General features: G+C 43.2%; 1 protein-coding gene across 11 annotated transcripts in view; it reads left to right on the top strand.

The window, feature by feature from the left end:
- The window catches only part of TBC1D5 (TBC1 domain family member 5), a 1,653,915-nt gene that overhangs the window by 1,585,071 nt on the left and 41,509 nt on the right, over nucleotides 1-27,335 (top strand). For all 11 annotated transcript variants that reach the window (XM_029589267.1, XM_029589269.1, XM_029589266.1 and 8 more), the window contains one exon: nucleotides 7,794-7,893. In XM_029589267.1, the coding sequence (XP_029445127.1) occupies nucleotides 7,794-7,893 (100 nt within the window). The remainder of the gene's footprint in view (nucleotides 1-7,793; nucleotides 7,894-27,335) is intronic.

Genomic DNA, 27,335 nt, shown 5'->3' with positions numbered 1-27,335 from the left:
AAGCAGAGTTGCTTACCTGTAACAGGTATTATCCTAGGACAAGCAGGATGCTAGTCCTCACATATGGGTGACGTCACTGACGGAGCCCTGAAGCGGGAAGCTTTCTGTCAAAGTTTCTAGAAACTTTTGACTGGCCCTGTGAGGCCACTGAGCATGCCCAGCATGCTATGATATTCTCTGCCACAGGTGTCTCTCTTCAGTCTTCGTCTTTCCGCACTGCAGTTAGCATCGCGGGTATAGGAGCCGTTGAGAAATTTCTCAACAATTCTAACTGAAAAGTCAAATAATCAGATATTCTCTCTCACATTTTCTCTCAAGAGGTTTAATTCTACACCGGCTGGTGAGTACCTCAGTCTCAAATGTATTTTATCTCGAAAAAAATTTTCGCATAATTTTCCATATCTGCCTCGACGGCCGTCGATCGCACTATGGCTACTGGTTTTAAAAAGTGTGCGGTATGCGCACGGAAAATGTCCCTTACGGATCCACATCTCAAGTGCGTCCTATGTTTCAGCAAAAATCATGACGTTAAAAACTGTCCGCAATGTGCCGAAATGATGCCAAAGACAAGAAGATGTAGACTGGAAAAAATGGAACATTTATTCCACCTCCAGTTAATGCCGTCGCCTTCCACTTCTTCGAAGTCTCCGGCCGGAGCAAAGAAGCGGATACTACTTAAAAAATCGATCGGGGGACCGTCGGGGGATCATTCCTCGTCTTCGTCTACCTCAACGAAATCCGGCGAATCACAAAAAGAAAAACATAAACATTGATATCGAAGGTCGTCGACATCCGAATCCACATTCCAGGATCCGTCGACGGCAAAGCGGCCACGCTCAGACGATACCTCGGTGTCTGGGCCTCCTCCCTTCTCGACACCGGAACCCCTACAGGGCCCTGCAGCGGTTCCAACGCCTCAGCCTTCGCCACCGCTTACAACTACTCTCACACCAGCAGTTGTAACGCCGGAATTATCTGATATGATCAGACAAGCGATTTCACAGGCTTTGAGGGAACAATTAATTCCGACGACTTCGTCGATGCCGATGCTGCAAGCATCGATGCCGGCAACATTGCCGATGCCGGTGGGACCACCGATGCCGGTGTCTACCATGACGCCGAGGACACTGAAAGAATCGACGTCGACACCAAGAATTCTAACTTCGACGTCGACGTCCATATATGCGCAGATACCATCCATGACTTTGATATCGATGCCCATGTTACCTCCATCGAATACGAGACCGCTGTCGATGTCGAGGCAACCATCAGCACCATCGAGGACATCAACCATAGATGTCGAAGATGTGCAGGATTTACCTTCCTTACACCATATGCTTCAAAAATACCAGGATGTCCTTCACACAATGCCTAAAAAACCTACAGAACAGGTGTTTTCAACTCAATCCACTGATGATCCACTACCAGGTCCATCAGGGCTCCATCTGCCTCATAGAACCACACCAAAGCATATCTATGGACAAGAAGAAGAAGATTCCTGGGACAGTCAGGATACAGAATCCTCCTCTGAGGACTTTATGTCTGATCCCTCACCTCCAGAACCAAGAAAGAAGTCCCCACCTGAAGACCTCTCTTTCTCCAACTTCATACAAGATATGGCAGACACCATTCCATTTAAATTGGAAACTGAGCAAGACTCAAGGCAACACACTTTAGAAGTGCTGCAGTTTGTGGATCCTCCCAAACAGGTTTTGGCTATACCAATACACGAGGTGCTGTTAGACTTACAACATCGTATCTGGGAGCACCCATCCACAGTGTCAGCTGTTAACAAGAGAGTGGATTCATCTTATTTGGTACAATCAACTCCAGGGTACCAAAAGGCACAACTACCACATCAATCTGTGGTAGTTGAATCTGCACAGAAAAAATCAAAAAGAATCCGTCCTCATTCCTCCAATCCACCTGGCAAAGACCATCGCTTCCTGGATTCTTTGGGAAGGAAGATCTACCAATCTTCAATGCTAAATTCCAGAATCTCTGCATACCAGCTGTACATGGCACAGTATCAGAGAAATTTATGGAAACAGATGGAGGAACTCACCAATTCACTGCCTGAACAGCTCCAAGAACCTGCACAAGCCATAATACATAAAGGCCTGGAAGCAGGGAAACACGAGGTACGAGCAGCCTATGACAGTTTTGATACTGCCTCCAGAACTGCAGCTGTGGGCATTGCTGCACGTAGATATGCATGGCTCAAGGTTTCTGACCTCAGGCCTGAGGTACAGGAAAAACTTGTTGATCGTCCATGCAAGGGAGACAACTTATTTGGTGAAAAAGTTCAGGAGGCAGTTCAACAACTGAAGGATCACACAGAGACTTTACGCCAATTGTCCCAAATGCCTCAAGATCCTTCCACACAGCCTCCTCGCTGACTTCCTCGCAGGGAAACAAGGAGGCCTTATTACAGGCCATGCAGATACTACTCCCAAACATCTCGGGGTAGATCTACCAGACCTCAACAGCAACGCACCCAAGCTAGACAACCAAGGGCACCCCGTGCTCAACCCCCACCTCAGACAGGCCCTGCTACTAGGTTTTGAGATACAGCCCAGAGAACAAACCACTCCTTTAAACCCTCACACACAAATTCCAGTGGGTGGAAGAGTGTCCCATTTTTACACACACTGGCAAACAATAACAACAGACCAATGGGTGCTCTCTATAATAGCACAGGGTTACAAACTCAATTTCCTATCAATTCCACCAGAATTTCCACCGAGAGCCTTCCCACAACAGGAATCTCAACTAATTCCTCTACAAGCAGAATTATCCTCCCTTCTGAAGCTCAGGGCAATACAATCAGTGCCCCAATCTCAAAAGGGAAGAGGATTCTACTCCCGTTACTTCCTCATTCCAAAGAAAACAGGAGGCCTACGCCCCATCCTAGACCTAAGAAATCTCAACAAATTTCTAAAGAAGGAAAAGTTCAGAATGGTTTCTCTAGGCACTATGCTTCCACTTCTTCAAAAAGGAGATTGGCTTTGTTCTCTGGATCTTCAGGATGCTTATACTCACATCCCAATATACCCTCCTCATCGCAAGTACCTACGCTTCATAGTAGGTCATCAACACTTCCAATACAGAGTCCTTCCTTTCGGACTCGCCTCTGCTCCCAGAGTAGGCACAGTTTTGCTTAGCCTGCTTTAATTAATTTATTTATGTGCTTTTCAATTGTAAGATTTTCATCTATCTGGATTCCTAAGTCCTGTACTTAGTTTGAGGGTGTAATGTAAATGTTACCCAGGTCAAGTGGTAGTGATTTAACTGTAGGAAAGTTTCTCCTTAACCATATGGTTTCAGGTTTTTTTTGTTGTTTTTTTTTAGTTTAGTGTTAACTTGAGTTGGGATAGTTTTTGTTGTATTGCTTTCATGTGTGTTGTGAGTGTCGATGCTGTATTTTCAAATGAGTTGGCATATAAGAAGTTGGCATGTACATGTTTGGCATATAAGAAGAAGGCGATTCCTAGATCTGACAGTAATTTGCAAAGAGGTTGCTCCATCTCTATCTGCTGGTAGAGGTGCATAACCCACTGTTTGTGGATTAACCTGTCGGCTAAGTAGCGCCTGCTGCTGCTTAGCTGGATAGATCAGAATATAGCTGGATAAATGCCACTACTTATCTGGATAAGTTCAAATTTGTTCATCTAAGTAGTGGCAAAGATGGATAAGTCAGGGGTGTGGAGAGGGTCAGGAGAGTGGGTGAGCCAGCACAGCATTTCAGCATTGCAGGTAAGGGGGAGTTTGATCTTAATACTTGGCAATTAAAGGGACGGGGCCCAGCCTATAAACCAGGGGTCTTCTACTATATTATGAGAGTTTGGTGGGGGGGGGGGGTGCAGGAATCACAGCCCGACAGCCAGATAAGTGGCTGAATATGCCAAATTTGTCATTTAGCCATTTAACTTGTGAGTTATCTGTCTAAATGGTTTTTGGATATTGATTTCTAGAATTTCATTGATAGTTGAATACCAGTTCAAACAATGTAGCATAAAATATGCTCTGATCTATCGTGTCAAACCAAAAAGCATCCATTCTAACAGGATTTCCATCTTTGAGTCAGCAGCAGATGACCAATTTTCTGCAGGACCTGCGTCTACCTTCCCCACATAGCAATGCAGCCTGATTCTGACAAGACAACGCAAACTGCAATTATGAACATATGTTTTCTTCTTTCTTATTCACTAATTTGTTGTTTGCCCATTTCTCTCAGCTACTTGCTGCTAAAGATTCTTACAAAGGAGTTCAGCAGCGCCAACTGGTAACACATACTATTCTCATGGTTTTCCTGCTTTTTCTTTATTAACCTTATTTTATTTTATTTACTAATAAGTTATCTAAATTAATTTATTAATTATAGCTTAGCTTTGCTTATGGATGTGCACACACTTTTATGTTTTAATTTATTGTCTTTGAAATGCAATATACTTTGTAAAGTTACTGCTATGGGTGCCCAGGCAGCTATTCATGTTCTTTCTCTTTCTTGCCTCGAAATGCACATGTTCTTAATTTACCCTTTATAACACTCTCAATCAGCCTGTAACACAGCGTGAGCTTTCTTTGGCTTGCCGGAGGACAAATTAGATTCGACTCTGATGATTCTTCTGCAGACTTTTATTAATTACAGCTCAAATTAAAGAACTAAGAACCTGCTTACCTCAGGAGTGCTGGAAACAAAAATGCAGTAGTCTTCAGACAATAGCTTCAGCAAAGCTCCTGCTTCTTTCTCTTTGTGTGTGGGACCTGCTATCCTCTCTGGGGCTTGTCTTCTTATCCCTCTCCCAGGTAAAATGCTGTGCAACCAAGATTCCCTTGTGGACTCTCTTAAGGTGGTCCAGGCTAAATGCCTGGTTCTGGGCATATAAGGAGGTTCTAACATACACTTCTTTACACAGCCATTAATTCTCTTCTCTAAACATTCTCACTATAAATCTCATCATGCTGATGTATACTACATTTCATAGAACAGACTACTGTATTTCACTGATTGGTCTGTGTATTGCAAAGATAGAATATTCTTTTCTTCATATTTGTAAATAGCATATGTATCTATTGTGTTTGGCAGCTTCTGAAATTAGAGCATTCTTTTCTTGTGTGCCGCCTGCCCAAGTGTTGTTATGTGCTGTGTGGTCCTCTGAGGGTATGGAGTGGGTACCTTTTTTTTTTTTTTTCCTGTGAAATCTCCATTCAAACAAATGTGCAAGAAATGAAACCCCACAATGAAGTATGCACTAACACAATATGACTTAATATCCACATGCTGCTTAACTGATTCACTATTGTGACTCTTCGTGTATTTTGAAATGTTTTCATTTACAAAATTTGGGACTATCTATTATACTGGGATACTTAATAACTCCCAAGTTCTGGCAATAATGAGCCTTCACACAAACATTGCAGTCCCACAGGTTCTGCAAGCTGATTTTCAAAGGGGAACTCCTTACAGTGGAGAAAGATTGGAGTCCAGACTCATCTGTCCTCCAAGCCTTTTTTAAAGCCAAAGACTGCTTGCACATCATCACATATGATGTTAGCCGTGGAATTTCTGCTAAATGCCAGCATAGTACAGTGACCCACACCAAAAGAAAAAATAAAGGGAAAATGTTTGAGGGGGACTCACTTCAGTGACAGCCAGGAGTCAAGCACAGCAGGCCAAGGGACTAGCTGTGTCTGAACAAATAGGGAAATGTAGTAAGTTAGAGCTAGACAGGCAAGAGTTTGGGTTTTTTTGGAAGAAAAATAAGAACAAAACATTTTTCTCCCTATCTCCATGGCTTTGATGATACAGTGGAACTCCTCTAAAGGTAGAAAGACTCCAGCTACAGGGGAAAATATTCAAGACAGCATGGAGTGATTATTCCAGGCTTTCACAGAGGGGCACAAGCAGCTATAAATGGTTATACAAAATCAGTATTCCCAACTGCAGATGCTACAAGAACAGTTTACATAATTAGCTTAAGCTTTACAAACTACTATAGCACAGCCTACCTTACTATCTCCCATGGTATTTAAGATGGCTCCACACAAGGACCCAGACTGATTTTTAATTAATTTTGAGCAAACTATCCAACTGTAAGGATAGTCAGAGTCCATATGAACGACATAACTAGTGAATCTACTGACAGGAAGCAGCCAAGCTGCCTTTCAAGCCACATATCCTGATGGGAAGGCCAGCTATGCAGAAGTTAAAACCACCATACTTGAGAGAGCTGGATGCACCCCCGAAATGTCCCAGCAACAGTTTCAGTGGGGTGTCCTTCAACCTGGGGAGAGTTCACGAAGCCTTTTCTATCAGCTAGAAATGGCTACAGCCTGAGGAGAAGACAGGCGCTGAACTAAACAAACTGGTTTTACTTGAGCAGTTTGTGGATAGCATGTCCTGCCTATGAGACGGGTGGGTATGCCAGCACCCACAAATTATCATAGAGGTAGTCTTAGAAGCAGTGGATACTTTCTGGCACACTCAGTGCCAGAGTACCCTAAGCCACATGAGAGACAACCACCAGAGGGACCGGATGCCATAATCTAAAGCAAGAAACCAGTCACAGGATCTGGGTCCAGTGTTCTGCTTCAGTATGGAGAGAGAGAGAGAGCACTTCTCCCATGACTATTCTCGAACAAGCAGGGTCCCTATGAATATTAATGGAAGGACTTTGTATGTTTGCAAGTTTGTAAACAGTCCCCATTCATATTTCTCCACCTTTGTGATTCTGGTGGAGCTGGACAGTTCTCCCACACAAACACTGGTAGACTCAGGAAGTGTAATGATTTATCTGGAGGGAGCTACTAAAGAGAGTACAGATCAACCATGAAAAGAGTATTACCCATGCCAATATACATGGTGACCAGTGACAATACCCAACCAGCCAGGTCCTACTGATAATCCCAGCTGGGCAAGTCAAAATAGAAGTGGGAGTACTTCTCAGACTCCCATATCCCATTGTTCTGGGATGTGATTTTCCAAAGTCTGAGACTCTCTGAGGCCAGCTTTATGAGTAGCTCAACCAAATCAGACTATAGTGAAGCATCTCTCCCAAGGACCTTCCCACTGGAAGAAAACGTATTTGGCAAGGAACCTAAGATGTTCTGATCACAATGGCAATGCCAAAAGAGAAAACTCAGTCAGTTCCAGTATTTAGAGACTGCCATGGATAGACTTCCACCTGGGGAAGAGAAGGTTCCCTAAACTCTCTACAGTGCCACAGTTCCACCAGAAGGGGAGAGAGAGAGAATAACCCATATAGTTGTATGAGTACCCAAGGGAAAGATGAGCCAGTCAAGTCTGCTCAGAAACATAGGATGGACAGGAAGCCAACTCCCCCCTGTTCTTAATGAAGAAAGAGATAAAGCATTGCATAGCCAAGGGAAATCCAGAAGGTGATTCCTGTTCCAGGAAGGTAACACTACTAGGGGGAGGAGCTCAATCTGGGAAGGTCAAGCTGAGGAGGAAGGCATGTACAAGAGTATATATCAAGATCACCTTAAGAGACCAGGACAGACATTTAGTCTGGTCCACCTTAAAGCCAAGAACAAAGAGAACATCAGGCAGCAGGGTGTGCCCTAAGGAGAGGAAATAAAGAACAGGCCTAGGAAGGACCAAAGAGGCCCTGGGATGGAGGAGAAGGCAGATACCCTGCCAAGATTGTGAACTTTGGAAGTTTTGATTTAAGCTGTTGAAGTAATTAGGTTTTAGAGTTTGGAAATTTTTGCTTGTCTTTTTCATTGTTCTCAGTATGTATTTATATATCTATATTTATAATTTTTTTCAGGAAGAAGAACTGGAGTCCCAGATTTCATTTCTCCAGGGACAACTGAATGACTTAGAGGCTATGTGCAACTACTGTGCAAAAATGATGAACACACATCTTGGTAAGTAAATTATTCTTGCTAGTTAAAAATAATCCTGCTAGGTAAAGCCAATTTCATAAGTTGTATTTTTGCATACTACTGCTTCATCAAACATGCTATAAGCTAAAACCAAGAGCCCTGAAAATCTGCATCTCCAAAATAGTGTATGCTCTGCAAATATTATAAAACCTAAAGCTGTTTAAACACATTGCAAATTAGATCCCAGAATCTAATTACTATAAAATTATGAGTTCTAATTAAAACAAACACCAAATATATTAACACATTTATTATAATTAATAATAGGCAAAAACTTGTAAGCATTAGGTTCATCATCAAGAGTCATCTTCATTTCAAAGGATAGCAAGAATAATGCACTAAATATGTCTATACTCTGTTTTTCTTTAACTTTTCTCATTTTTCCAGATTTTGATTATTAAGTTTTAGGAAAGAATCTTAAAATAACTTTCTTTATCCAAGGACAAGCAGGATGGCAATCCTCACACATGATGATATCATCTGATGGAGCCCAGCATGGAAATTTGACTTCAAAGTTTCTAGAACCTTGACTGTGCCTAACTGAGCATGCCCAGACATGCTATCACACCACATGTCCATGCGGGGGCCCCTTCAGTCCGTCTATCTGTCGAGCCTTCAGTCATAGTCTTTCCCTCACTCCCCTGCTTTAGGTTTCTGTTGTGGATTTTGAAGCAAGATAGTTCGTCCACCTTGCTGGGCCTTGCTGATTTGTATTTCTCTTCTAATCCTGTGTTTTCACTAGTTAGAGTTTTCATATGTTTTTCTAAGTTTCCATTTTCCTCTTGGTGCTGGGTTGGCATTTGGTCAATGCCCAGCAGGCATTAATTGCCACCACCATTGAGTTTTCCTTATTTTGCTTTCCTTATTTTTCGGTCAAGCATTCCTTATTTTTCGGTCAAGCATGTCCAGTGGATTCCAGCAATACCTCTGGTGAACAGGGATCATGTCTATCAAGGATCCCCATGATAGACATAACTTGTGCCTGAGGGCATCATATGATGTCCTAGAGTGCCACGATTGCATGACTATGACTCCAAAAGGTGTCCCGATTGGAACTCATGGAGAAGCACTTCAGTCAGCAGAATTCCAATTCACCAGTATCAGAGGCATCAACATCAAGGTGACCTTGCTGCTGCACTGGTGGAGGAAGCATCAGTATCAGGGAAGCCATTGGTTCCCTTGGTGCCGAGAGCCAATAGGGAACCCAGGGACAAGCCATCATTTGACTCTTTATCACTGGCATTACAGAGTTCCGATGCCTGTTATCCAGGGAACCCAAAGAAACATCAACATCAGTCTCCATCAATGCTGGAAGCAGAGATGGTCTGGCAGCTGCTGAGAAGCCTTGAAGCAGTCGCACAGTGAGGAGAGCTCATCCTCTCAAAAGACCTGGGACTCGCTACAGCCTCCACAGATCCTGGAATCAGCCACCAATACACATCTCTGTTCAGAGGAGGACGTAGACACCCCTCCTTCCTCCCAGTCAGTGTTGGCATTGGCTGTTTCCAAGAAGAGTTGGACAAGAAGATCTAACAGGCATTGCAGAATGCACTGGAGGGCCTCGATATTTGGGCACCGAGGGCACCAGGGTCAGCACTGACAATCCTCAAGCGACTGTTCTAGTTCTTTTGCTGCCAGGCACTGGCACTGATACCAATGCCAGAACTGATGCTGATTCCTGGAGGGGGGGGGGTTGGGATCAATACCCCCCTCCCCGATCGACACATTGGTGATCTCCAGCCCATCAGGGGAGGAAGCTTCCATGGGGCATCGGAGTTCCTTGGGGTTTGGCCAAAACAACAAAGTGCCCCTCTCTCTGAGATATTGCCTGAGGGTCGGGCACTAGTAGAGTCCTTGTCCCCAGCAGACCACAGAGGTTTGGACTTTTGAGTATTTGTGGAGATATGGCTATGGATCAGAGAATGCCTTGGCCACATCAAGTCTGGTTCCCAATCCTCAGGACCTATCAGTTCACCGGCGCATCCCTCTAGGGCAGTGGTTCTCAACCTCTTTTCTGTCGGGACACACCTGACAGATGGTTCTCACATGCATGACACACTGAACCCATGATCATCACGGGGCTAGATGTACAAGTACAGTTTGCATCTACGGGAACCCCCCTTGACCCCCAATAATGGATATAAAGCAGAATTACGACATTCCCCATACAACTCACCCTACAATAAAGATATTCTGGTTCTGGTGTCATCTCACTAATAGCAACTCAAACTCCTACTACCAGGCTCAATAGCCCTACTTATGAAAAGACAGCAGTTTACTACCAATGCATGTCCTCTTGAGAAAACACAACAAATAAGACTGATACAAACACTTACATGCTAGTAAAATATCTCACCTCAGTAACACACACAGAACCGACCTAACATACTCCCAGGATCTGTAGTTATGTACATAAACTAATCTGCACACAGTTACATCTGTATTATGGAATGCACTCAACCAGTAACAACCCTATCTATGAAAAGGCAATACTACAAATATTATATCAGGCCCTAAACACCAATACACCTCCTATTAGGAAAATAGAACTAGCAAGCAGCTATAGATCCCCACACAGAAATAATTGTAAAAATATACTAATAAGCAGAATAAATGTTTCAAAACAGCTATGAACAGAATAACATCCAACAATTAAAAACTCATAACAATTATTAAAAAATCACCACACACCAATAAAATATTTTAAAAAAGCAGACACATCACATAATATTAAATAATTAAAATGGCAGTCAATTAAGAAAGATAAACTTAAAAAGCCACCTTTACTTACCCCCTCCAGCAGCTCTCCTACTCCTGTCCTCTTCCGTGCAGGCCGTAGCACACACCAGAAGCAGCAGTAGTGACTAAGCTCTATTCTCATGGTCCTCTTCCTTAGGGCCCATGACCAGTCTCTCTGTCTCTCACACACACACCATACGAGTCACACCCCCATGACCAGTTTCTGTCTCTCACACACCAATCATCTCCCAACCAGTCTTTGACACACATACCAGTCACCTTCCTGAACAGTTTCTCTCATGCCATAAACACACACAGGCTTCCCACTCCCGTGTTCTATCTTACATATATGGGCTTCTCACTCCCATACTGTATCACATACACCCACACACCCATGTTTCTCACTCCCATGCTCACTCTCTCCACATGCACAGGCTTCTCATTCCCATAATCACTTTCTCTCTCTTACAAACACACGCACCAGTCTCTCTCTCATTCCTATGCTTACTTTCTCCACATGCACAGGCTTCTCATTCCCTTAATCACTTTCTTTCACATACACACACCCCAGCCTCTCTCTCTCACACACCGTCACCTTACCAACCAATCTCTCTCTCATGCATGCACACACACACACAGGCTTCCCACTCCCATGCTCTCTCTCACATATACAGGCTTCTCAGTCGCATGCTTTCTTTCACACACACCCCCACAACACCAGGCTTCTTACTCCCATGCTTTCTCACATACCCAGATTTCTCACTTCTATGCTTTTTCTCTCTCTCACACACACACATACCCACACCCACACCAGGCTTCTTACTCCATGCTTTCTCACATACCCAGATTTCTCACTTCCATGCTTTTTCTCTCTCTCTCTCTCTCACACACACACATACACACACACACACACTCCAGACATCTCCCTGACCAGTCACTTTTATTGTCTCTCACATATACACACATCACCTCTCTGACCAGTTTCTCTCAATCACACACATAATCTCTCTCACACACTTACACACATGCTCTCAATCAAATACATGCTCTCAATCACACACATGCCCTCAAACACACACACATTCTCTCACAGGCTGGCTGTCCTCTCTCTCTCACTCACTCCCCCCCCCCCCCCCGAGCACAAATGGTAACTGCAGCAGCCTCCTCCAGCCCCTGCAGGCCAAGAAAGAAGAATCCCATCGGCTGCGGGAGGCTTATACTGCTGTCTCCTTTGCCGATTGCTCCAGGCCACGCTACTGCTCGGGGGCTGATACTGCTGCCGCCACTACTTTTCCACGTGGCACTGCTCTTTCTCCTTCCCGCGCACTGCACTACGTATCGCTTCCTGTTCCGGGGCAGGCGCAGGAAGAAGAAAAGGCCAGCCGCGGGTGCCACAGCTTCCTCTAACAATGCTGCCATTCCTATTGGGCTTGAACATGCTGTTAGCCCGGCAGCAATGGCAGCAGGGAAGGAAGAGCAGCGGGAGAGACCGGGAGCACACAACACACCGGTTGAGAAGCGCTGCTCTAGGGAAGGATCCGCTTCTGATAACTCAGAACAACGGGCGCCTATGCCACCCCAACCTCCAGGCCCTGTCGCTGATGGACTGGATGTTAAAAGGTTAATACTTCAACCCCTTAACCTTTCAGAGTCAGTATCCCGAGTCCTGGTAGCTTCACGAAAGCCTTCCATGAGACGGTCTTATCGTTCTAAGTGGAAAAGGTTTACGGTCTGGTGCACGTCCATGTCCATAGACCCCTTCACTTGTTCCATCGTGAAGTTTCTGGACTATCTCTGGCACCTGTCCGAGTCAGGCCTGAAAACTTCCTCTATAAGGGTGCATGTCAGTGCGGTAGCCGCTTTCCACAATGGCGTGGAAGATGTCTCTATTTCAACACAACCCTTAGTCACACGCTTCATGAGAGGTTTGTTCCACCTAAAACGTCCATTGTGCCCTCCGGCCCCTGCTTTGGACCTTAACGTGGTCTTAGGACGGCTCATGAAACTTCTGTTTGAGCCTCTCTACTCCTGTGATCTCTGCTAACTCACTTGGAAAGTGATTTTTCTTCTCGCTATCACATCCGCTCACAGAGTTAGTGAGTTACAGGCATTAGTCGCCTACCCGCCTTACACCAAAATTCTGCATGACAGTGTGGTCCTCCGTACACACCCTAAGTTTTTACCAAAGGTAGTGTCGGAATTCCATCTTAATCAATCCATCATCTTACCTACTTTCTTTCCAAGGCCCCATTCAAACCCAGGAGGACAGGCTCTACATTCCCTGGACTGCAAATGTGCCCTAGTCTTTTATCTAGAGCGCACATCAGACCACAGTAAGTCCACTCAATTATTTGTTTCTTTCAATAACATCAAATTGGGAAATCCAGTGGGAAAACAGACCCTTTCCTCCTGGTTGGTGGACTGTATTTCCTTTTGCTACCAGCAAGCAAGCATTCCGCTACAAGACCGTGTGAAAGCACACTATGTTAGGGCCATGGCACCTTCGTTCGGTGCCACTTATTGATATTTGTAAGGCTGCGACCTAGAGCTCTCTCCTTATCTTTGCAGCCCATTATTGCTTAGATAAGGCTGGCAGGCACGATTCCATTTTTGGCCAGTCTGTTCTACGCAACTTATTCTCAGCTTAACTACCCAACATCCTACCAGCGATCCATTCAGGGTTTTCAGGATGCCCTCCTACCCAAACCCACCCCTGTTGTGCCTGTTGCATGTCTTTGGGTGCATTTGGTGCATTGCTCGGGCATCCTCAGCTCTCTACTCACCCATATGTGAGGACTACCATCCTGCTTGTCCTGTGAGAAAACAGAGTTGCTTACCTGTAACAAGTGTTCTCACAGGGCAGCAGGATGTTAGTCCTCACGAAACCCGCCCGCTACCCTGTGGAGTTGGGTTCACTTGCGATTTGTTATTTTATTTTTCGCACGTACTTCTTGCTAAACATGAGACTGAAGGGGGACCCCTGTTGGATGCAGGGTTAGTGCCATGTTGGGCATGCCCAGTAGGTGCCAGTCAAAGTTCTAGAAACTTTGACAAAAGTGTTCCATGATTGGGCTCCATCCTGATGATGTCACCCATATGTGAGGACTAGCATTCTGCTGTCTTGTTAGACACAAGCTTACCTGTAACCTGCTGTTACAGGTAAGCAACTCTGCTCTTCCTTGGCATGTCTCCACATGCACAGAACCCAATGGACCCTCAGATCACAGTGGACTACAGGCCACTCAGGATCTATGAAACAGCATCCATATCATGTAACCACTCAGGAACTCCCTAAACAGTGGTATACCCTGAGATATGGAGATCATGTAGAGGGGCTTTGCGCCTAGGGTCTTTGGTCAGCTCAGGCAGGAAGTCATCAGATAAACTTCCTGGAGCTTAAGGTGATCCAATATGCACTAAAGGCTTTCAAAGATCAGTTAGCCAATAAAGTGGTCCTAGTCCAAATAGACAATCAGATTGTCATGTATTACATCAACAAGCAGGGAGGCATGGGATCGTACATCCTGTGTCAGGAGACTGCCCAGCTGTGGAGCTGGGCCATCTCTCATGAGATAATTCTCAGAGCCACATGCCTGGTAGGCATGGATAATATCCTGGTGAAGAAACTGAGTTGATTCCTGGATCTAAACAAATGGTCAATAGACTGGGGATGGGGGTATTAGCAAGACAGATTTTCAAACAGTGAAGAAACCCAGTGGTAGATCTGTATACATCTCCTCTGAACAGAAAAGCTTGGCTCTTCTGTTCCATAAAAAGGGCATAGGGCAAAGTAGCCTCAGGCACCTTTGTCCTACATTGGGGGCAGAGGGCTTCTATAAGCATATCCTCTGATACCACTTCTACACTGTTGAACAGAAAGAAGACCGGGATATTATGATCCTCATGGAGATGTCCATCAGGGAATTGATCAGGCTGGTGACTTCCCCAGACCTCATCCTTCAGGAACAATGCAGGTTGAGCCACCCCAACATCAGGTCTCTAGCTCTCATGGCCTAGATATTGAGAAGTTGACCTTGCAACCTCTTGTTCTATCAGATGATGAGTTCTGTTAGCTCCACACAAAAAGTGCTCGAGTACTTTTTACATCTCTCTGCGTCTGGTCTCAGAACCAGCTCATTCCGGGTTTACCTTTGTGCAACTGGCACTTATCATCAGTATATAAAAGGATAGACCATCTCGGTACAGCCTTTACTTGTCTGATTCATGTGGGGTCTGCTTCATTTGAAGCCTCTTATCAAGCCTCCGCTGTATCTTGGGACCTCAACATGGTACTAGCCCAGCTGATGAAAGCTCCCTTTGAGCCACTACTCTCCTGTTAACTGAAGTACCTGACCTGGAAAGTTATATTTATGGTGGTGATCACTTTAGCATGTAGGGTCCGTGAGCTCCAGGCTCTAGTAACCTATCCACTTTATACCAGGTTTCATCATGATAGGGTGGTGTCAGAATTCCATCTTAACAAGTCAATCGTACTCCAGCATTCTTTCCAAAGCCACATGTCCACCAAGGCGAACAAGCACTACATAGTTTGGACTTCGAGAGCCTTGGCCTTCTACTTGGAGCAGACTAAATACCATAGAAAGTCTACCAAGCTTTTTTTTTTCTTTTAACAAACTTGGAATAGCTGTTGCCAAACAGACTTTATCTAATTGACTAGCAGATTGCATCTCCATCTGTTGTGCCCAGGCAGGTGTTTTCTGTCAGGTGTTTTCTGACTTCTTATGTTTGTGGCAAAAATATTTTTAGAATAAAGACAATTGAAAACTTTGTGGTGAGATCTGTTTTCAAAGTTTTTATTTGCTGTAGAGCTACTTATATCGAAAAATATTTCTACAGTAGTACACCATGCATTAACTCCTTCACTGTGCAGGTATTTACAATTACAACTTAAATGGACCACTGCTTTTTAACATATTTATAAATGACCTAGAGATGGAAATGTCAAGTAAGGTGATCAGATTTGATGATGATATAAATCTATTCAAAATTGTTAAATCACAAGAAGATTGTAAGAAATTGTAAGAGGAACTTTCAAGACTAGGAGATTGAGCATCCAACTGGCAGATGGCATTTAATGTTGACACGTATGAAGTGATGCATGTATGGAAGAGCAACACAAATTATAGCTACACAATGCAAGATTCCACATTGGGAGTCACCACCCAAGAATAGGATCTAGGCATCATCATGGATAATATGTTGAAATCCTCTGATCAGTGTACAGCAGGCAAGAAAGCAAATAGAATGCTAGGAATTATTAGGAAAGAAATGGAGAATAAAACAGAGAATATCATAATGTGTCTTATCCGGGATTAATTTCCCGGATTAATTTTGAGGACCCTACCCCTCCCTCCCCTTCCTTCCTCTGTTTTGTGCTACTCGTCCCCTTGCTCTTACCCTTAAACACAATGTAAACCCCATGAAACATGTAACCTTGTAAATTTTGTATATTTCTAAAGTTAGTTCCATGTTCTCTTTCTTTTTTCGCGCCTTTTTTAGTTGCATCTTTTTACTAAGCTCGCGGTTTCCGAGCCTCCATCTTCTTATTTACTAGTTGTCCGCTTCCCCCCTCCCTGTTCATTGTACTTTTCCACCTTTTTGTTAAAATGTAAACCGATATGATGTGTATTTTAATGTCGGTATAAAAAAGCTGTTAAATAAATAAATAAAATTATCGCTCCATGATGCAACGCACCTTAAGTACTGTGTGCAGTTTAGGTCACTGTATCTCAAAAAAGATATAGCGGATTTAGAAAAAGTACTGAGAAAGCAACTAAAATGATAAAGGGATGAAAAGAGTTCTTTATGAGGAAAGGCTAAATAAGTTAGAGCTCTTCAGCTTGGAGAAGAGAATGCTGAGGGGAGATATGATTTAGGTCTGTAAAATAATGAGTGGATTGGAACGGGTAAATATGAATATGTTTGAGCTTTCAAAAAGTACAAGGATTAGGGGACATAAGAACACAAGATATGGCACACTGGGTCAGACCAAGGGTCCATCAAGCCCTGTTTCCTGTCTCCAACAGTGGCCAATCCAAGTCACAAGTACCTGGCAAGTACCCAAACATTAGATAGATCCTATGTTACTAATGCCGGCAACAAGCAGTGGCTATTCCCTATTGATTAATAGCAGTTTATGGACTTCTTCTTCAGGAACTTATCCAAACCTTTTTTAAACCCAGCTACACTAACTGCACTAACCACATCCTCTGGCAACAAATTCCAAAGCTTAATTGTGCATTGAGTGAAAAAGAATTTTCTCCAATTATTTCACATTCAGCACCCCTCCCTTCCTAGATCTAATCACAAAGATTTGTAATCATCTAAATACTAATATGGCTTAGTAAATAGATTCCTTAGTTATCAAAATAAGGTAAGCTAATTAATTTGTATATGCACTTAAGACAATTAGGACGAGATGGCAAAGGCAATACCAGCAGTTGTGAAAAGATTAGACATGAAAATTCAAATATATAGTGCTAAATCTTTTTGCTTTTCTTTCTTATATATTTCAATTTGGTTGGTAATGCAAGACACATTGGATGACATTCTTTTGTTATGCCTTATATTCAAATGTTTCTTCTTATGACAAGAAAATTTTGAGATTTTTTTTTTTAAGTAAACCTTGGGGTAGGGAGAGGGGGATAGGGTGGGAAGGGCTATGGCACTGTGCTGGGGGGAAAATGTTAAAAATGTAAATTTTGTTGACTGTTAACTGTATATTGCTGGGCATGCTTCAAAGTCATGTATGTCAGGCATTTGATATTGTTTCAAATATTTAAAAAAATAAAAAATTAAATGTATTTAAAAAATAAAACGAATCCCTAGATTCATCAAAATGCTATAATTTCGCATGGCTAACACCTACACTAAGAAAAAGGGGCGTATCTATGATTTTAGAATTACTGCACCACATGCTATGCTTTGCTATTTGCAAAGTGTCGAGATAAAGAGCACCTCTTTTTAAGGCCTTCTATACCATGGGACTATCAAGCTAGAGCGAGAGAACATTGAAGAAATCTCATCTTTGTGAGACTTTTCTCACTCCAAATGACGTCAAATCTTCACTGAGGTGTACGGTGCTGTTTGTACATCTCACTCTGCATGTAAAACTGGCCTCTAAACCCTAAACCACCACCAAAACCTTACCTCGAGTTATTTGTGATATAAATAGTTGAATACTGTGAAGGCCTCCCCAGAGGCTCACTCTCTCTCTCGCTCTCTCTTACATGCCTCTCTCCTCTCCTCCTAAGCCCAAAAATGGCCGAAATGCAATTTGCAATCTTTATCGCAAATTGTGTTGCAGCTGTTTCAAGCATTTCGCACAGCTTAACGCCAGGAAAAAAGGTGTAGTTATTTCTGGCATTAAAAGTGTACAATAGCATGCGTTATGCTATCACACAGTGTGATAATGCCCTTCATTTTAATTAATCCCTCCCCAATCCTGCCCCTTTCAAATGTTTCGGAGCGGCCTTGGAGGGAACAGGCAGCGCGCCGGGCTTGGCGCGCGCAAGTTGCACAAATGTGCACCCCCTTGCATTTGCTGACCCCGGATTTTATAAGATACGCGTGGCTACGCGCATATCTTATAAAATCCAGCGTACTTTTGTTCGCGCTTGGTGCGCGAACAAAAGTACGCACTTGCGTAAATTTATAAAATCTACCCCTATATATGGACCATTCTAAGGGGACACTTTGATTCAGAGTGAGTTTTCGTGGGGAGGGGGGGTTGTTACAGACAATTTCAAAGGTATCCATAATAAAATTAATATCATTAAAGAATTTTAGATCTTATAAGTAATGAAAAGGAGTTGGTTTGTGCAAGGCAGCTGGCAGAGACTGCAGTGTACAAATCAACTCTTCTTGTTAGAATTTTCATCACTTCTAAGGCCTAAAATTCTTTACTGATGTCAGTTTTACGATGGATACCTGCCTCTCTCTCCCTCTCCGCCAAGCATGTGTTTGATATGCGTGACAAGCTGCAGACATATGCACATAAAGAGTATTTTATAACCTACACATAAAGTTTATAAAATAGCACATTTCTTTGTGTGTGGCGAGATACTCGTGTTTATGGGCACACATGTGGCCTTTTTAAAATCTACCCCACGGGGAGCAGGTGCAAAGCTGTGCATACTGCAGGCTCTCTGAAAACTGCGGAGAAGTCATGCAGCCTCCCTGTGCAAACATTTTGTAACCATGTAATTTATCATATGTATGCTGTTAGCAATCTAGAAATGCTAATAGCCTTGGAGGCCTTAAATTAGATTAACGTATCTGTACATTTTTATTTTCTTTAGATTTTGCAGATTTCAGCTTCCTCAGAATTCTTATCTTCGAAATCCCTGTCATTATGTAACAGATTTGTATTCACCATTTTCATGTGTTGTTTTTCATCTTCCTAATCTTTCATGTGATCACTTTAAATGTTTATTTTGTGACAGAGAGCTTAAATAGGAAAAACAAATCATTCAAAATGATAAACAGCCAAAATAACACCTAACAAGAACAACAACATAAAGCTAAATTAACTGCATGCTTGATTGAAATCATCTCTCTCTCTCTCTCTCTCTCCCCGCTGCTTTCTTCCTTGTAATTTCACTGTCTGTTGTACAGTGAAGGTACATATTTATTCATAACATCAAGAGATTACAAGATGAAGATGCCGTGTATAAATATGTGTTCTCTTCTAAATCGGAGCATAGTGTTGGAGTTGTTAAAAGCTATAGCATCAGAACATACAGAAATATTGTTTTCACTTTCCCCAGATTTGTATAGTTGATACCTAGAAGATACTTGTGATTTCCAAAATTTACTTACAAAAATTACAGGTGCACTGCCATACTTCAGCTCCAGCTCACTGTTCTTTAAGGAGAAACTCATCATTTTCTATATGTTACAGGGGATAGGAAGAGTGGAGTGGAGTAGAGAGAGAGAATGAGCGAGAGAGAGAGCACCTCTGGGGAGGCCTTCACAGTATTCAACTATTTATATGACTATAGGAGAGCTAACTAATAGCTCGACATGAGGTGTTGGTACTGGTTTAGGGGCCTGTTTTACATGCAGAGTGAGACGTGTGAACTGCACAGTACACCTTGGTGAAGATTTGACGTCATTTGGAGTGAGAAAAGTCTCACAAAGATGAGATTTCTACTATGATATCTCAGCCTAGCTTGATGGTACCCTGTTATAGAGCCATTAAGCTAGGGCGAGAGTACATGTAAAACTGCCCCTAAACCACCACCAACACCTCACCTCGAGCTATTAGCTGGCCCTCCTATAGAGATATAAATAATTGTCTACTATGAGAGCCTTATAGTTTCCCTGTCTGGGCACTTCGTGAGCTGCGAAATAAAAGTATCATGGGGTGCGAAAACTTTGCTGCACCATGTTACCATGAGGTGCGGTAATCTAAAAATTACCCTAAACCAGTGATGGCTAACCTATGACATGCGTGTCAGAGGTGACACGTCGAGACGTTTCTGCTGACATGCACAGCATTTCATGGACTATCAGGAATTTTTTTTTTATTGGCTGCGCCAAGCCTTTTTTTTTTCTGCTGCGCCAACCCTTTAAAATTTGTTTTTTAGTATCCCCCCACCCTCCAGACCCCTCCACCCCCCAATGCACCCGGGCGCAGGGAGGCTCATGCAGCGCAGCGATAGGCAGGGCCGTGGTGAGGCTGACATCACCACGGCCCGAAGAAAAATATCGCATTTAAACGCGCTGATGCTCCTCCTCCTTCCTGCCTATGTGGCCCCAGAAGTAAACGTTGCCGGAGCCGCATGGGCAGGAAGGAGGAGAAGCATCAGCACGTGCAGAAGAGGAGCAGCACTTGCACTTACGGGCCGTCACGAATTTCAAGTCGCAGCAGCCCAAGAAGAGGAAGAGGGCCGTCGCGGCCCAAGAAGATCAGGGCACTGCAGAGCCCATCCTGCGGCAACCCGCGAAGAGGAGGCCCAGAGGTGAGACAGAGGCTGAGGGTCTGTAGAGGGTGGGTGTGTGTGTGTGCGTCTATGAGATGAGTTGAGAGATTGTGTGTGAGAGTAAGGATCTGAATGTTTGCAGAAACAGCATGTGCTTGAGCAAGACAGCATGTGGGAGTGAGAGAGAGCCTGTGTGTGTGAGTCAGACAGCATGTGCCAGTGAGAGCCTGTGTGTGTGTGAGAGAGAGAGAGAAATGCATGTGAGAATGAGAACCTGACTGTGTTTTTAAGGGAAGAAGATGGAGAGAAAAGAAACAGAAAAAAAGACAATATAAAAGGAATTGGCAAAAAAAATAAGAAAGGGAAGGTGGGGAAAATAAGCCTGTGACCAACCAATTAGAAAACTAAGATCAGACAGCAAAGGCAAAAAATGTTGACACACTGAGCTCAAAAGGTTGGCCATTACTGCCCTAAACATTACCCTTTTTCTTGCCGCGGGTGTTATGCATGAGATATTATAGCATTTTGATGAATCTAGGGGAAAGCGGGTCATTTACTGAAAGTTTTTGCTCATTGTGTTTATGGTAAAAATGCTTAGTAAACAGAGTTTTTAAATTGTAAACCATCTGAGTTATGGCGCTACCTTCTGTACCTAAATTGTAGCTCGCCTTGAGCAAGGGTTTGGAAAGGCGGGTAACTAGATCAAAATCCAGCACATTCTTCTGTACCTGTGGTTATATTTTCAGAAGCCCAACTTATCTTCATGTATCTTTGCTTTTGAAATTTTTGTAAAATTTCAGTTCTGCAATTTTATGTGCTCTGCTAGTAAATGATTTCAGATTTACATGAGAACCTAGTTACCTGTTGGGTTTTTTTGATTGAGCAGTGTCCTATTGACCAAGTTCATCACTGTGAGGGCATTTTTCAAATGCCATTTACCCTGATTCCGCATCACTTCTATTTTTCACTGCATTGAGTGGCTTCCCGGGGCAGAAATATAGTGAGGAGTGTAACAACATGCGTAGTTTTGGCCAGAAAAATCAGGTGTCTATCTCTGCGGGCGCTTTTTCCCTAAGCTGCTTTTAAAGGGAAAATGTGTGCAACTACCAACACAAACATTTGAAATTTCCCCTTATATTTATTTATTTGTTACCCGCCCTTCCTTCGTTCCTGGTGAGTGTTTTTCCGGTGTATCTACCAATAATCTGAATATAGTTCAAGCAATAAGATTCTTTATTGATAGTTCTAAATCAGCAAACAGAGTACTAGGAAGGCAGACTGACATCCCAGATAGCTTGGGCATGCTCCAAGTTCCCTGAATGCTTGTCACGGCTGGGTTTATATACAATTTTATTATATGCTCTTGTACCATTTTCAGCCTTTCCAACTTCATCACTGAGCCTTGGCCAAATTCCCCTACCATCCACAGGATAGTTATCTTTCTTTTTCCTTTCTGCATACTTGGTGTTCCAATTGCTGCAGTGCCTAGCAGTCAACCATCATGGGTCATGCTATTTGCAACTTGCTTCTTGTTCCTTATCACAGCTAGCTGTTTATCTGCCACTGGCTTCTTTCTGCCACCCACACAGACTCACAGGTGCTTAGAATGTATCTCTGTTTCTTGTCAGAGTATACACCTTCCCTCTTTAACCTTGGTAAATATGTGACCAGTCAAGGTTAATAAGCAATAGGAAAGTGTCCATAGCATAGCACAAGAGGGTGGCAAAGAGCGATGAAGAAAGGGAGGCAGCCGCGGATGGGCTGATAGCAGAAAGCACAGAACTTGAGGTCATGCAGCTAGCGCTAAGAAAGACAATCAGTGCTATCCACCACCCCTAATATAGTGCCCATTTGTATGGTAACTTCAGCAGCAGAGCTGAGTACCAGAGTCCCGGCATGTCCATGTCAGAAAGGATGGCCAGAGAGCAGTAATATAACATTTGCTGAAGCAGTAATACAGAAAGGAATAAATGATTTGATCGGCTAAACCTGTATTTCCAAGCTATGAAAGATTGGTTTGTAGAGGTGTTTTGTTGGGGAAGCTGGCATATACAGAGTAGCATGTTGGGGAGCGGGCCACGCGTCTATATCTGTGGGAGCAGCAGGGCCTGCATCTGCTGCCACAACTACTCTGTGTAAAACAGCTTTGATGCATACTATGAGCAGAACTAATGCTATACATGCACCAAGACCAGTAGCAAGATATATGAGTATATTTGTACCCAAGCCTTTTATCTGTTCCCAGAGTAATAGAAAGGATTTGCATCAATCGGCTTCAGTTAACCATTCAGAAGGTAAATTGTAATTTTCTTCCACTTGTTTAGTTAGATTAAATATAATTGGGGTGCGGTCTGTGATTTCCACACGACATTGACGACTGAAGTCAGTCTTTGGTGTATGGCACAGACATCCTTGGGCTAGTAAAAGTAAATACAGGGCCAAAAGTATCCTGAAGGGTCTCAGTGATTTCTCTTAACTGGGTGGCAGTGTGTTTCTGGGTCTGTACCGTGATATTTTTGAGAATTTCTACAGTAACCTGGAGGTGCAGAATACTAGTGGCGAGACGGCCCATACTGTGACCTGCCCATAGATAAGGGCCGGGGCAGCAATAAGGCCATCTCTGTCAGACAAAGTCAGACAGAGATGGTCCCACGTTACTGCTTCTTCATTGGTGGCCCATTTATGATGGGAATATTGGTTTCCATACGCCTGTGCCATAAGCAGAGGAGCAACTGGGACCCAAGGAAAGGGTATGCAGTCAGGGAGCCCTTGATGGATATGTGTAGAATTTGACCACTAAGCCTCAATCCAGTTTGGATCAGACATTTCCTTCATCAGTAGGAGTAATGGTAACATAAGGGGAATATCATAAGCACCTCGGCTGCAATGACTATGAGTAACATTTGGAATAACAGTAGACCAATTAATGATAAAATTAATAAAATGAGTGCCAAAGTTGGTAAAATTGGTATTGGTTGGGCATACAAAACCACAAGGGAAGCCAAAATAAGGGACTGTTGGAAAGCTAAGATGAGACAAAGCAATAGAGCGTCTTATCACTGGCACTGTAGTCAGAACGCCCCTGTAACAGACATCGATACATTAAAACATACATGTATCATTGCCATTTTCCACCAATACTACACTCTTTACCTTTGATGACAGAGGTATTAACCCAAGAAACTTTAAGAAGCTGGTAAAAAGCGGGACTAAAGGGATAAAAAAATGTATACAACTGCAGATGGTAGAGGGAAGTGGGATTTTTCAAGTTTGGAGAGATAAGTAGAGTAGTTGAATACAGTTAGGCTTTCAAAAAGGATACAGGCAGTAATGGGATAGGGGATAACAGGAGCATAACTGATTCGTATTCTGGGGGAATTGACACCACACCAAGGAATATTGTATTGAAAGGTGGTCAAAGGAGGAACAAGATGATTAGACAAAGAAACCAGGCCAGCTTCTATTGAAAGAGGCAAAGGAGAGCATATCAAGCAATCACAGATATTTAACTGTCTAGCAAACTCAGACAGCAAATGCACAAAGGAATTAGAGGACATAGAGCTAGAAACTAGCACAGAAGGTTTGCGATGGCTTATTAAATGAAACCCTTGTCATCATAGCAAGTAATATTGCCAAAGGAGTCCAGCCCTATGCACAAAAAATTAAAGGTCAGGAAAAAAAGGTAATGGCAGTAACTTATTATTAAAGAAACCAAAAGGAGCCTCATTTTCTCTGTACAAATGGACAGAGACAAATATCTGTGATATGGTAATAAGGTCCTATTCCTTCTAGCTGTTCTGCCATTGGAGTGAGTGATGTAAGTTCATAAGGTCCCAAGTAGACAGGATCTTTCCACATCTTGTAAGTGTAATTCTTCTGATAGACCAAATATCCTGGGGTGTAGGTGGAGCAATCTGAAGGTGGTGCCCAATCAGTTTCCAGGGGTTGGGCTTTCAGTTCCCAAAGGATTCTCTGCAAACCAGAAACATAGGTAGAATATCAGGATATAAAGTTAATCAGGGGAAGTAAAGGTGGTCTACCAAGTGCATGGGGCATACAGTACAGAGCTGAAATGGGGTCAAGTCTGTTTGTTTCATAGGTGAATTCCTGAGGGCTAGTATTGCAGCAGAGAGAGTCTGCAGTCAAGTTCCAGGTAAAGCATTGAGTTTTTCTTATCTGAGTTTTTAAAAGACTATTAAACCATTCTACCAAACCATTAGAGGTGGGACGGTATACAGAAACAAAGCAGCAATTAATTCAGAGATCCTGAGATAATAGTGAGAGTAATTCATTGTGAAAATGTGAACCATTATCTGTACAAATATGGACAGGAAGCCTGAATCAGTATTATTTGGTTAGCAGTGTTCGTGCCATGACTTCTGCTGTTTCGGTTTTACAGGGGTATGTCTCCACCCATCAAGAGAAAGGGCACGCTAGCACTAGCAAATATCAGTACCCCAATTTCGCACTAGCCATATCAGTAAAGTCAGCATACCATTCCAGAAATAGACCCTGAGGCAGGGCAAATGCCCCTGTAGTACCTGTGGTCCACACTTAGGAATAGAGACATAACAATTTACACAGTTTTTGCAATATTTCTGTTCTAAATTTTGGAGCCCATAAATAATTGGACAACCATGAAAACATCACAGCAGTGGACAGATGTTCAGGGTAATGCAATGCATGCCAAATAAGGTGTAAAGCAGGCATGGGAGTGTATGGTAAACTGCTTGGAGAGTACCAGATATCCCACTTTCCCTTTCTTTCACATCCCTATATCTCCCATGCTGAGGTTTCACTGATGGGCGCTAAGCTTTGCATAGAAATTACCTCCTGAACATCAGATCGAGCATGGGACTTACTTCAAGTCACACATTAAACTAGCTGTCACTTCCTTAGCTGCCCTATCTGCCTGCGCATTACAGTAAGAAATCCAATCCTCTTTTCTTGTGTGGACTCTTTCTCAACAGACAGAGGTTTTTACTTCTTTCTTCCAATAATTCCAAAATAGCAACCTTAAGGGGAGAAAAGATATAGACAACCCTCCGGTCCCCACAAAACCTCTTTTATGCCACTTCCGGAGATGTTGTGTCAGAGAAGAAATTACATCATTTGAATCTGTGTGTATGTTAATGTCCAGGTTTTGAGACAAGGATTGTGACAAGACCCAAGCCACGGCAGACAGTTCAGCACATTGGGCACTGTCTGTGTTTGGCAAGGTTTATTGTTCTTGATGAGCAGTCTTAAAGGATTACCACAGAAATGCCAGGGCAGCAAACTCTCCCTTCCCGTGGGTACAAGAACTGTCAGTGAACCAACTGAGGGCTCCTGGCAATGGACTAGTTGCAACAGTAATTCCCAAGAGCAAGGGCAACATCTCTACCTCACAAACATGCTCTGGGCACCAAGGAATAGCCTGTAATATTTGGAACAAAAAAGCAGAGTGGCTTTTTTGGATAAAGTTTCACTGTGATCTGGGAACTTAGTAGCAATGCTTGATATTTTCTTTTCCTGGTAGCAGAGAAACTAACCAAAGAATCCTTCAACATTTGAACAACTGCATGTGGGGCCATTAAGTAAATGTCAACCCCAGGTATGTGGTTATGGAGCTTTTGTACTGCCTGTGCACATGCGACTATCACTTGTTTACACTCAGCTATAGCTGCCCAGCTCGCATGTCCGTGGTTCACTACCAAATCTACAGGTTGGCCTGCTGTGTAAAATGATAAAAGGGACAGTGTCATGACTGCTTGTACCAATTAAGAAATAATCTGCTGATCCTCTTGGTTGAGTATTATTAGGTCTGATCCCTTCACACACACACCCTTTTACATGTCTCCTCAAGGGTTTTGATCAGGCGCTATAGGCAGGGATCCATAGTCTACAAAAATTCAATAACACCAGAAGTCCTCTCATTTATGTCACTGTTTTAGGTGTGGCCATCCTGCAGGCTTCCTCCTGCATTTCCATGTCTATTTCTTTTCCTTCTTGACCAATTCACACTCCCAAAAATTTAAACATATATAGGCAAATCTGTGCCTTTGCCGTATTAATCTTGAAACCCTCATCGGCTAGTAGCAGCAGTAGTCGCTTCATACATAGTGCTCACTAATGGGGCTAATGTCTCTAATGTCAGGGTGAGTGCCCACCTCAGCACTCAGTGATCATCAAACAGTATGGTTTGATATTGCAAATAGGATCCGGAGAAGTGTCACAAAGATCCGAGTTTTGAACGTCAAAAAAACAGACTGCAGAAATGAGTAAATATCTGGAGGCAGAACTTAAAGACTGGGAGAAAATGGGAGAGGTCGAACAACAGTGGGTCAAACTAAAAGGAGCAATTATACCCTGGAAGGAGTACAGAGAATGAGATGAGATTTAAGGAAGCTGGAAGAGTGGTCAAAGATATGGCAGCTGGGATTCAATGCCAAGAAATGCAGAGTCATGCATCTGGGGTATGGTAATCTGAATGAACTGTATGTGCTGGGGGGTAAAGGGCTGATGTGCATGGAGCAAGAGAGAGACCTTGGGGTGATAGTGTCTAACAACCTGAAGTCGATGAAGCAGTGTGAAATGGCGATAGCCAAAGCCAGAAGAATGCTGGGCTGCATAGAGAGAGGAATATCTAGTAAGAAAAGGGAAGTGCTAATCCCCTTGTACAGGTCCTTGGTGAGGCCTCACCTGGCATACTGGGTTCAGTTCTGGAGACCGTATCTCAAAGGAGATAGAGACAGGATA

This window comes from Rhinatrema bivittatum, chromosome 2, assembly GCF_901001135.1.
Source record: "Rhinatrema bivittatum chromosome 2, aRhiBiv1.1, whole genome shotgun sequence".
NCBI classification, from domain to species: Eukaryota; Metazoa; Chordata; class Amphibia; order Gymnophiona; family Rhinatrematidae; genus Rhinatrema; species Rhinatrema bivittatum.
This window is presented reverse-complemented; position numbering and strand designations above follow the sequence as displayed.